At 43.2% G+C, this 12,880-nt stretch overlaps 2 protein-coding genes across 2 annotated transcripts in view; one reads left to right on the forward strand and one right to left on the reverse strand.

Annotated features, from left to right (window-relative positions):
- The window catches only part of RPGRIP1L (RPGRIP1 like), a 113,710-nt gene extending 111,210 nt beyond the window's left edge, over positions 1–2,500 (reverse strand). The window contains exons 1-2 of the mRNA XM_069965949.1: positions 2,359–2,500; positions 615–681 (exon numbers count right to left, since the gene is read on the reverse strand). Of these exons, the coding sequence (XP_069822050.1) occupies positions 615–674 (60 nt within the window). The 5' untranslated portion in view covers positions 675–681; positions 2,359–2,500. The remainder of the gene's footprint in view (positions 1–614; positions 682–2,358) is intronic.
- A 125-nt stretch (positions 2,501–2,625) lies between these two features.
- FTO (FTO alpha-ketoglutarate dependent dioxygenase) overlaps positions 2,626–12,880 on the forward strand; it is a 199,595-nt gene continuing 189,340 nt past the window's right edge. Inside the window, exon 1 of the mRNA XM_069968450.1 lies at positions 2,626–2,708. Coding sequence (XP_069824551.1) covers positions 2,646–2,708 — 63 coding nt within the window. The 5' untranslated portion in view covers positions 2,626–2,645. The remainder of the gene's footprint in view (positions 2,709–12,880) is intronic.

Genomic DNA, 12,880 nt, shown 5'->3' on the forward strand with positions numbered 1-12,880 from the left:
TACTGACTGTAAATCCACAAATCTGTGAAAAACAAGGATAAGTAATCATTTTTGCAACCATTGCCACTTCTTTAACTATTACCTTGCCCTTATTTGCTGATCTGTGAAAAAATACGGATAACAGATGTAGATGAAGATTGGGGATGATTACAGACATCATACACGGTCCTGAAAAACTACTGAACGTGTGAATGTAGCCCAGGGGCCAGCTTGGTGGCACGTGGTACACCTGAGATATTCATCTATTTACCCCTAAATGCTAAAAATATGTATATCCCAAGACAGAGCGTGTTCACACTGAGGAATAGGCGAGGAATTTCAAGCTGAATCTGCGCTTAATTGTACGTGTGTTCCACTTGAAATTCCGCCTGTAAAATATGTGCAGAACAATGTCCCATTGTGTTCAATGGGATTTCTGCTTTGGGATCCCATAGAAGTAATTGGGGCTTTGAATTTCCGCTTTCCGCTCGAATAACGCACCAATTCTGCATGAATTCCGCACAAATTCTGTGACAACTAAAGAACAGGAAATTTGCCTTGGGAAAATTTTCTCTTTAATCCCTCAGTGTGAACATGCCCTTATAAGAAGAGATAGCAAATGGATAAACTTCAATACCTGGGCCTAAATCCCTCACTGGGAGATCCGCTGCCGTTTCATCTGCAAGCATGGCCATTATGACGCTGGTAGAGGAGAAAGGAAAAACACAACTTAGCACACAAATCACTAATACTACAGAACAGGTTTAGTCTATTGTAGGATGTGGATGCCTCTCAGTCCTGCAGTGACTGACACTAAAGCATAGTGTGGGCAGAGCATAATCAGGAGTGGGGGCCTGCAGACTAGTCTATTGTGAAAAGTGGAACAGGTTGGAGACAACATTATCATCTGCTGGGGCTGTTGTTCCAGATACTAGTACATGACTGGAACATGACAGTATACGGAACAATGCTAGAAACCATATTCTCACTTATTATTTTACAAAGTTGTTAAAGGGAGGTTTTGAGCTTTTAGCCATATTGTGCCCAGCCAAGCCCCCATAGAGCAGTTACCCTTGCTATACAGCATATATCCATATAACGTTAACTGTGCAGCTTATTTAGGCCAAATAAAAAAAATGACCAGCAGTGTGCAAATGCGTTTATTACATACAGCCGTACGAAAAAATGGCCACTTTCCCTCTACTGTTGTCTCCAGTTTGGGTGGGGTTTTGAAATTCAGTTCCATTGAAGTAAATAGAGCTTAATTGCAAACCACACCTGACCTGGAGACCACAGAAGGGGGAAAAGTGGCCATGTTTTTGTAGCGCTGGATAACCCCTTTAAATTTAGGCAGGTTTAACATGTTTTTAAAGGGTTATTTTAACTGTTGGCATATGCCATCACTGTATGATCACCAGGGGTCCAAACCTCTGGAACCTCACCAATCCTGAGCATGAGGCCACAGTACTTGCTTATTGTTTTCTTAGCACTGGTTTACTTTGCACTGTGGAGCAGGTCCATGTAAGTGAATGGGGGTTGGTGCCTGGTGGCCCAGTCATTATGAGAACTGGTGCAGGTCCCAGAGTCACCCAGACGTGCCACTAACAGGCTCCTCCTGCTGCAGCAATAAGTGTACTGCATGCTGCATAGACTCAGCAGGAGCATTATCATCACAACCATGTGGGAAAATAAAGGGGTTGTCTCCTCTTTCTAATAAGAAGACAGGTCAGTAGGTCCGGCTTTTCTAACCCTTTGTAAGGCGCCATCTATGCAGTCTGTATACCCTAACAGAAGAACTAGCAATAGGTTATTGTAATAAAACCAACCCCTTATATGTCACAGGTCAAGGGTCAGATGTGTCACGTCCTCCTTAAAGATGTTCTATCCAATCCTTTCTCGTATTTCTCAGCCATGGGGGCCACAACCGAGTGCCGATCAGCGAGATCAGAGCGCCTGCTTCAGTCTCACACACTGAGTCTATGGGTGGGCTCATGCGCCTTCACTTCCATCAATTCTTTCAGCGGAGAGCAATGGAAGCGGAGGCGCAAAAGCCCACCCATAGATACACTGTGTGTCACTGAGGCAGCGGGATTCTGCGGCAGAGACATCCGACACTTTTGCTCAGGTCCTTATGCAGCACAAGAAATTGAGCAGGTGGGCTGGACAAACAGTCCTTGTATTGTTCATGCAGCCCTGGAAAGTGACAACACAGATAAGTATGTAGGATATATATGTATCACAGTCACTGTCTGTACACACCGGCCTGTTAAACAAAGCTCTGCATGGGAAACAGGTCACAGTAAAAATGAGGGGCCCCTTGCCCGGCCCGAACTCCATAGCTATCCTTAAGGGGAGCTCCATCCGGCACATGGCACTTACCTTTCTATACACTCGTCTTTCCAATATTTTTCTTTTCCCCCAGTTTGCCTTAGGCCGTTCCCTTCTGCCCGGCGTCCATCCTACAGCTCCCCAGCAACAGTTGCTACAGCCAGTTTACCATATTAAACGTCACTTCCAGCCGGAAATGTACTCGCTGAGTCAATGAGAGTTCTGCTGGTGGCGCGCTGCCTGCCGGGATTGTAGTTTCTCCTTTTAGGATACGCACTAAAACGAACGCGCGAGTAAACTACGACACCCACAATGCCCTGCGAGAAGGAGGTGGAGGCATGTTTGAAGATAAGAAGAGCATGAAGCGCAGTGCATCGGCTGACAGGGAGAAGGAAGACAAGGTGTGTGCACGGGAGCTAAACCACTGACCGTGGCTTCTTGTATAGATGCGTTATCCAGCATAGACGTGTATACTGATCAGCCCCTACTGTAATAGAAAGGGAAGAATATGTCTGTATATCAGTCTGCCATGTGTTCATCAGTATCTATCTATCTATCTATCTATCTATCTATCTATCTATCTATCAGCTGCAGATGTGTCATGCTGGTGACGCTCAGACAGGACGCATATTCCCACCATCCAGCCACATCTTGGAGCTCAGCACAGCATCATTGTTATCACCCGGAAACATGTTGGGAGTAGTAGTTTGCTTACAGTGGATCCAATCTTGAGAACAGAAAAATCATTCCCCGAATGAATGGCGCACAGATTAGGCGCAGGGCGTGCATGAGATTCTTGGGATCCTGGTCAGACCCCCATCAGTCCGCTAGACCCCTGTCCTGTGAATGTTGGGAATACCTTTTTAACCCCATGATATAATTGCTCTTTGCAGTTAGTGATGATTAGTACGGGAGCCCTGTTTCCTTTTATAACCTTCCCAGTTGTACACATAACTGACTGGGAACAACCAGAGTTGGTTGCCCAACTCCATGTTGGATTTCCCCCTTGAAGGAATTTTTGAATCTTTTCTGTAGTTTTAGTTATTTAGTTCAGTAAGGTCTGTAAGCATTCTCCCTTTTACCTACAGACTAGATTATATGGATAGACTTGTGCAAAGATTTATACATTGTAGGTTTCGTTGAGAACATTCCATCATTTTAGGGATTATTAAGGCAGCGAAAAAGGTTTATACGTTCCTGGGAGCGGAATGACGAGTTTTTTGAACAGGTAACTCAGGTTAGGTTTGTATAAAGCTAGTTTCAAACACAACAGTATCGCAGCGGATTTCACACTGCGAGTTCTCAGCGAAATCTGCTGACATTCCCGTAGGTTCAGTTTCAATAGGTTTACAAACAGTACTCGCAACAAAATTTTCATCCTGCTGTGAGTATATAAATGCCGCCCCCTTGAACTGTGGCAGCCTGGTGAATACTTTACCGGTCCGCGCTCCTGCTTGCTTCTAGGGCTGTCGGAATCCTGACGTCCCGCTCAGCCAATCAGTGTGCTGTCCTACCGCAGATACCGATTGGCTGAGCGGGATGCAGGATGCTGGGAGCCTTAGAAGCAAGCCGGAGCGCGGACCGGTAAAGTATTCACCAGGCTGCTGTGGGTTAAGGGGGACGGCATTTACATACTCGTAGTAGGATGAAAATTCTGTTGCGAGTACCGTATGTAAACCTATTGAAACTGACAGTATGAGAATCGCAATGAATTTTGCTGCGAACTTGTAGCATGAAATCCACTGCAATTCTGTTATGTGTGAAGCTGGCCTTAGACAAATATAACCTGCTGATAGCCCCCTAGTGGGCACGGGGAGCCGAGGAGGAAGATATATCTCTTACCTTCCTCCTCTTTGCCCTTTCCTGTGCTGTTAGAAGTGTAATCCTTGTAAGAACTTCCCTGCCCCCATTTCACAAGCCGGCTCCTTCTAATGATAATCAATGGGGGATGGAACTCGCTTTGGGAGTGGGGCAGTGCTGCTAACGGTGCTGAGGATTGCACTGCTAACATCACGGGAATAGTGCAGAGGAGGAAGGTAAGAGACATACCCCTGTGCACAAAAGGGGCTAGTTTCCCTTTAAAAGAACAAAAAAAAAAAACATTGTAGTTACCTACCTGGGTCCTTCACAACTCCCTGTGATGTCTTCCGGTCCCCTGCATGTCAGTTTTCTTCCTACTCTTGGGACTGTATTCAGTGGTTGGCTGAGTAGGCCTTCTAGAACTAGTTTTTGTTAAAAGTAAGGAAAAGATTGACTAGCGGGGGACTGGAAAACAGTTCAGGATGGCTATGGAACACCCAGGTAGGTGTGTAGGGTTTTGTTTTGTTTTTTCTTTTTGTTTTATACCACCCCCCAGCAACATATATGCTTTTGTACTGTCTGGATAACCCTTGGTACATTTTAAGACATCAGAATGTACAACTATTTGGGGATTTTAGTGGGGATACGCTCAGTTCCATTCATCTTAATGGGGCAACTGCAGGGATTCCTGCAAGAGCTATTTAAGATAAATAGGATGGTCCCAAAGATTTCTAAGCCAAACCTTGTGTGTGTAAATATACCTTTAAATAAATGTTGTTTAATGCCATATTTCTGATTTGCGTATTTGCTAAGAAGTAAAAAAAAGTTTGATGACCATCCTCTTAGTGTGATGTAATATCTCTGTAAGGGTAGCTTCACACGTACGTACCACAGCGTATTTTCTGCTGCAGATCTGCAGCAGATTTGACTGAATGAATGAACACAGCATCAAATCTGCAGTGTCAAATCTGCTGCAGATCCGCAGCAGAAAATACGCTGCGATGCGGTACCTGTGAAGCTACCCTAATGATTGATTTGCCTTAGATCCCTGATGATGCCAGTTATGGCGAAACATGTCAGAGAGGCAAAAATGTGGTTGATTTTATTTTGCATCCTTATGTGGTGGCTGATGTTATGTAATCAAACAGAATTCTGATGTAAAGGGCCGCAAACTGACCAGAGTGCATAGTGCATAAAAAACCAGCCCAGTATTACATACTCAGCACTTCAGAGCACGTCAAAGCAGTCTGTCAGTGCTTGTGGATGACAAAAGAGTTTTGGGTCTTACTGGATCACTGTAATGAATACATTAGTGCATTACAGCACATTGAACTCCTCTATATTGCTGAATGACCCAAAAAATAGCTATAATAGAGTAATAAACATATTTGAGATCCAATTGATCAATAGATGTAATAGTACATAATGCACATTGGATTACTTTGAATAATAATGCTTGTAGGCGCTGTAAATGACTAAAACAATGTTAGACATCTATTGCAGGGTGAGAGGCCCTAGTAATGTAGTGGACGTGTTTTGCCTTTTTGAATAATAAACAGTACTGTGGAAATGTTTAAAGGGAAACTGTCTGCTTATTACCTCGTAAGGAGCTGCAGATAGTAGCAGTTAGGTCATACTGAGCTACCGTGGTGCCTTGGATTATGAACATAACTTGTTTTGGGACCATGCTTGTAATCCAAATCACTCTTAAACTATAAGAAATCATGGTTCTATAGTGCATCACGGTTCTAAGGGGGCTTTCACATGTACAGTATTGCAGCGGATTTCACACTAAGAATTCCGCTGCAAAATCTGCTGCGATACTGTGTACTGTTCTTCCCTGCTCCTTTAACCCACCGCTGCCCAGTTAATACATTACCTGCCCGCGCCTCGGCCTGCTTCTCTGGCTACTGGCTCCCTGATGTCCTGCTTAGCCAATTAGTGCACTGTCCTGCTGCAGCCACTGATTTACTGAGTGGAACGTTAGGGACCCGGGCGCCAGAGAAGCAGGCTGGAGTGTGGGCAGGTATTGTATTAACCGGGCAGCGGTAGGTTAAGGGGGCAGGGGCTACATTCTCGCAGTGGAATGAAAATCCGCTGCAAGAATGAAGAGCCATAGGGAATCACAGCACACAGTATCATAGTGGATTTTGCTGTGGAACACGTAACATGAAATCTGCTGCAATACTGTATATGTAAAGGCCCCCCCTAAAGAGTATTCTCATCTTATATATTTTTTGTAATTGGGGCTGTGGAAATGTACTGACTCCGACTCCACCTTTTTAAAAAATTTGAAAATGTTCCTCATTAATATATTTTATATTCTATCGATAAAAGGAACTTATTTATAACAACCAGCAAAACACTTTCTTACATATATTTAGTTTCTCTGTATATCAGTAATAAAACACTGGCCCTGTTAGATAAGGGTGCTCTGGTCACGGTAACTATTAGGCAGCTTGTTTCTGAGCTGGAGGGGTCCATTGTGTGTGGGGGGAGATTTGTGCTATTCTCTTTCTGGATGCTCTGTAATTATGTATGAGTGCAGTGTAATATGAAGATATCCTGTGTAATATAGAGAAGGAGGAGAAGACATAAGCAGTAACCTCTGTACTCACTGTGGTGTTTTCTCTCTGGGAGAAGTTTAAATATATATATATATATATATATATATACACACATACATATATATTATATATCCTTTTTCAGTGTGCTATGACTGCAGCAGGCTGTGAGTGTGCGCTGTGCCTGCAGCAGTGTGTGTGTGTGTGTGCGCGCGCGCGTGTGCATGCGATGGCTGCAGCAGGCTGTGTGTGTTTGTGGGCGCTATAGCTGCAGTCTGCTGTGTGTGCGTGTGTGTGTGCGCGCGCGCTGCAGCAGGCTGTGTATGTGCGCGTATGTGTGTGCGTACGCTATGGCTGCAGCAGGTTGTGTGTGTGTGTGTGTTACGGCTGCAGTAGGTTGTGTGTGTGCTATGGCTGCAGCAGGCTGGCTACACCAGTGTGATAAGTAAGTCCCCTTGTGTCTTTCTAGACAATTATGAAGGGGCTGGAGTCCCTGATGCAATTCCGGAGTCAGAGTTGGAGTTACGGCTTACTGATGCCACTGCCCTGTTTGTAATACACTCCTTTAGATAACTTGCCTCCTTCCCCTGATGCTGTTTTGACGGGTGAGGTCACTGGCAGTGCCCACTATAATGTTGTGGTAACCTTATAACGTTGTCTCATGTACTGATGGGGCACTTCCCTGACAATGTGTGCTTGTGAAGCAGCGTCCTTGTACAATGTATATCCTAGGCAGCCCTATTGTGATTTGCATTAGGTTCAGTTGTTTTCCTGCTTATTCTTCCCTAGGCAGGGGGAGACAGAACAGAGCGCTATGTACTAAGCAATATATTGCTTGCTGACACGTCTCTTTCTGCTACTGTTGTCTTAATAACAGGGTCATAAATATACACTAATAATATTGCTGCCTTAATGCATTGGTGAAGTAGATTTTGGTCACCTTTCCCCTCCTCTAATCATTGCTGTTACCTAGAGGCAACCATTTATCTCTGGCCTCCATAATAATAAGTGTTTGTTATTTGGAGCTGTAAAGGTATATCCTTCATATGTGCCGAGCCCGGAACATTGAAACGAGGTATTGATCTCCATCCCCGTGTGATTTCTCCTTGCCTTGCTGTCAATAACATTTTGGAATCACATAGTACTGTGGTTGACCTCGCTTTTTATATACTTGTTATTCTTTGTGTTCTAAATTATGGTGAATAAAATCCGATATTTAGAATTATTCTAAGCTATTTCATCGGGTTTGGCCCACGTGACCCAGATTGCTGTGTTTTAGGCAACGGTGTGAGTTTCTAGAATATTTTTGTTATTTAATGCATAAGGTCACATAGGTCCAAAATGGTGAATAATGGCGACCAACAGTGGCCATAACCTTAATATGGAATAGGGCCGCATGGTACACTACAGGGGTAAAATTAACCTTAGAAAATATTCAGCTGGCTGCAACTCTATTGCTTACGCTATACACATACCTAAGTCTGCTTTGGAGCTGTAGATGCAAAATGGAAGATTTTTTTTTTATATATATATAATCAAGGGTGTGAAAATTTTAAAACAATAGTAATGATTGCAAAAGAGACCATACATATAGCATTGACTGCAGCATAATAATAATAATAATATCATGATAAATTCTACAGAGTGCTAGGATACTAGCAGATCCATGAGTTTTTCCTAAATATATATATATATATATATATATATATATATATATATATATATATATATATATATCCTTATAATAGAGTCCGCATGTAATGTGGCCTTGACATGGGTCATAGCTTCATTATAGCAAACATGACTCCAAGCCACCTTAGGGCAAATAATTCTCATCTGTACTCCTCAAACACACTATATTTGCCACAAAGTTTACCCTCTGGTTAAGGGTAAATGACTCATCTGCTGAACAAGGCAGAAGAGATGCCCTAGGCACATTCATTGACTGCCTGCCACAGCAGCACAGGCCCCAGTTAGGAGGCTTGTATGTTACCGTGTAAGGGCGACATGACATTTTTTTGCTCCTGGACAGAAAGTAAAGTCATCTATTGGAGATAACAGGGGATTAAGTCATTGCAAGGTTGTACTGTCACATATGAATCAATAGCTTTGTAAAATGGGAATCAAAGGCTTTGAAGGAAGCAGAGTCCTTTAGCCTTCCTGTATAACTGCTTAACTGCTTTAGCTTTACTGTGGGGCATCATCTAATTTGATACTCAGATTTATGAATGTATGGTTTTGTGAGATAATTCCGCAGCACAGTCTTTGCACAGTTGTGGCATTTAGGGTTCATTCACACAGTGCAGATTTGGACATTATTTTTGCATTTGTATTTTGAAGCCAGGAGTGGGGGGGGGGGGGGTAAAAGAAGCGAAGAAGCAGAGATCATTTTCATCATGAAAAAGGCATAAAGAGGAATACTTACTCGTGGGTACAATTTTAGTCTAATTCAATGCAGATTTTACCTAGACAAAATAGCAGCATTTCTTCCTCGTGCAAATATGGTCTTGGGCTATGTTCAGACTACGTAAAAGCACGGCCATTGTTGCCATCGGCAACAACGGCCGTACTTTATGTGCCTGTGAACAGTGCCCTATCTGCTATGGGATCCCGGCCGGAGCGTATACACATGGTATATGCTCCGGCCAGGATCCCATGTAGACCTGCAAATAACTGACATGTCAGTTTTCTGCGGCCACAGAAAGCTCTGTCAGCTCACACAATGAAGCGAGCGGCTCCGGCCTCTTGCGTCATAGTGTGCTGTGGAGAGTTCTGATGCGGCCGCGCGTGATGCGCCCACATCAAAACACTACGGCCATAAAGATCATCTGGCCGGTACTGCAGGGATGATCTGTGCAGAGACTGACCGTTCCGTGACCCGCCCGGGCTCACGGAACGGCCGGTCTCTTGCAGAGTGTGAACATAGCATTAAAGGGAACCAATCAACACAATTGTGCTGATATGGTTCCTAGTAGCACAGTATAGATCTACTATGCAGCTCGCAGAGCATACCAGCCGTGGCTGCAGCAGTAGTAGCTTTACAATTGGGGAAAAAAAAAAATTATTACTCCGCGCAAGGCCGGGAGAGGGGCAGCAACTAGTCATCTGATCAGGGAGCCGTCCATGACTAGTCACTGCTCTCTGCCTGTCAGCACGCAATGCGGGGATGATTGAAAGGCAGAGAGACTCATTAGTGGCCTCGCTGCCTATCAATCATCCCTGCACAGGCAGAGAGCTGTGACTAGTGCTTGGCTGCTCTTTCTTGGCCTTGCGTAGTTTAATAAAACCCCTTTTTTCCTACTCATCCTATGACAACACCCTTGGAGAGCGTCCATCCCCTTCCCACAAGACAGGAAACAGCCACCAGGAGGTTTTGCATAAAAGGGCTGTGCTGCTTGGAACCATATCAGCATAATCGTGCTCATTGGTTTCCTTTAAGTAACCCCTTTGAGAATTCAGAATGAAAAAAAAAAAGGGTGGTATATACCGGTACCTGTTTATCTGATAGTTGGAGTAAAGAACAGCTGCAAAGACAGTGGGGAAAATGTATTCAGCTGCCATACACTGTATCCATGTTTCAAAGGGCAAATATATCATTACTGATGTTGCATATGTCTCCTGTGCAGTAAAACAATAAAAGCTGCGGAATCTGTTGGCACTATACAAATAAAAATTATTATTATTATTATTATTATTATTATTATTATTATTATTATTATTATTATCATAGCTAATATACTTACCTTACCCTACTCTCCTGCTGATCCATTGTCAGATCTATTATTCCTTGGTGTGGTCCTTTCCTTTTTTTTCTTCCACTGACATTTTGCTTTCACACACATTGCCTGTTCAGAATGTAAATGAACTACCAGGACCGCAGTGTGAACAATAAGATGGCAGCAGCAGGGGTGAGGGGGAGGTGAGTACGCTGCATATACAGCAAAAATATTTGTTCAGGGTACTCCTTTAAGAAATGCATGTGCTCTACAAAAGCATGTATAGCACTCAAATACATGAGCCAAACACCCACAGTGATTGACCACTAGGAGGTAGGTCTCCAGTTACATTATTCATTTCAGTTTAATTTTTGTAGCGAAAACTAGTTATGGAGAGTAGAGATGATACAGTATATCCGCCCAGATCTAGCCAATCTTCTGATGATTCATTCAGCTGTTTGCTGTGACTGCACAGATAGGTCAGACTAGATGTAGTCAAACATGCTTGATAATGATCTTGTGAGAAGATCGAAACGTTGCATCTCCTGTATTTTTGCACTTTTGGCAATAAACTTTACCTTTTTTCACTGACGCTGGTGTGCTGCAGAAAATCTGTGCATAGCTTTGGGATCCTCGAGCCAGGAGACTTAGGGTGGGTTCACATTGAGGAATTCTCGTGGATAAATTCAGCGGAATTCCGCCGTCTGTAAGCGGTCACAGTCGCGTGCCTTTCCGCCGGCTCCATAGACACCATTCTATGGGCCGGCTGATTTCACATTCCGCAGAAAGAACTGACATGTCACTTCTTTCGGTGGAAGGCGGAATCAGCTGGTCTATAGGTGTCTATGGAGTCGGCGGAAAGGCGCGCGGATGCGAGCGCGTACAGCCGACTGAATTCCACGGAATTTATCTGCGGGAATTCCTCAGTGTGAACCAACCCTTACTCCGTTCAGCACCCGCTTCATGAGGATTTGGATGTTTTTGTGTTTTTTTCCTGTATCTGCAAGATTATTTATATTTGGAGATTTGGCAGGAACTTGAGTCCTCTCTAGTGGAGACCCATAAACCTTTGAGACCTTTACCCATCAAGCCACATCCATGCCCAGACTGAATGGAGGGGTGGTCGTGCGTGTCTCTCTATGAAAGTCTATGGGAGTTACTAGGATAACGAGTTGTAAGACTCAGTTCATTGTGTTAGGAGGTCACAGTAGTAGTAGTTTTCTACAACTGTCCGATGACCTAAAATATCTTATAACCCGCTATCTGTGAGCCTCTTTTATGATGGCATTATGTAGGATAGGTAGCAGGCCTTTAACATTCTGTGTAGTGCTCATCTGTTTTCTTCTTACATAGCCATGTTCACAGATCCCCACCGATCACCTTGTCTCTTTATGAATACACTGTGTCGTAGATGGGTAGTTAGAGCACATAATAGACACAACTGCTGCTTGACAGAAGAACTGCAGCTATAGTGTGAGATAAATTATATATATATATATATATATATATATATATATATATATATATATAATTATATATATATTTTTTTCTATTCTTGTGACAGCATCGTTATTCATTTTAAGTTACTGTACTTGAAAGCAGTAACCAGTGAGTTCTGCGAGCCGCGGGGAGTAAAACATCCTTACCAGTTTTGGCTTCCAAGCAAAATAAGTTGAATAGAGAGAAGACACTGTCAGGGATGCAGTATGATGCACAAGGACTGCGTACAGTAATAAGCTGCCGCTCCTGATCTGTCCAGACATCTGACACGCTCCTCTGTCTCTTCTCAGTCTGCTGTCTTCCTGAGCATCTTGACATACAAGGAATTGGATCAAATATCCCAGTGACACCCAATCGCGTGCGCTGTCTACTAACAAAATCTTATAGAAGTCTTAACTTGAAGTAATGACATTAGGTAGCAGAAAAGATGAATTATTCACACCTTGTCACTCTGTTTTGGCGGAGTCCTCATGATCCAAAAACACCCAGACAATCAGTAGGAAAATAAATTGATTCTATTGAGTCAATAAAACTGAATGTTTCAAGTGGCTGTCTAGTAGGGTAGCTTTTATTTCTAACAATACAGAGTCCTGCACACTTGATGTGGTTTTCAGTTCTCATTGGGAGGATTGTGTTGTGCCGCTGGATGTTGTACACCGCACAGCAGCAATGAATAATGTGCCGCATGCTATTGTTCATGAAGGCAATTGAAACAATAGAGATGATGGAAATCTAAAAGACTCTAAAGACAGAAATGACACATCTGTGTTTATGGCACCTGGATTGGTTAAGGTTTAGTGGGTTTATTTCTGCAAAAGGCGACACACATCCTATTTAGTAGACAGGTAGATTTGTTTATTTATTTAAGTAACCTATTTGAGAATTCAAAATTACAAAATTGGGGCATATACCTATTTATTGAATAGTTGGAGTAAAGCACAGCTGCAAAGACAGTGGGTAAGATGTATTCAGCAGCCTTTGGCTATGTTCACA

Source organism: Dendropsophus ebraccatus, chromosome 4 (genome assembly GCF_027789765.1).
Source record: "Dendropsophus ebraccatus isolate aDenEbr1 chromosome 4, aDenEbr1.pat, whole genome shotgun sequence".
In the NCBI taxonomy this organism is placed as follows: Eukaryota; Metazoa; Chordata; class Amphibia; order Anura; family Hylidae; genus Dendropsophus; species Dendropsophus ebraccatus.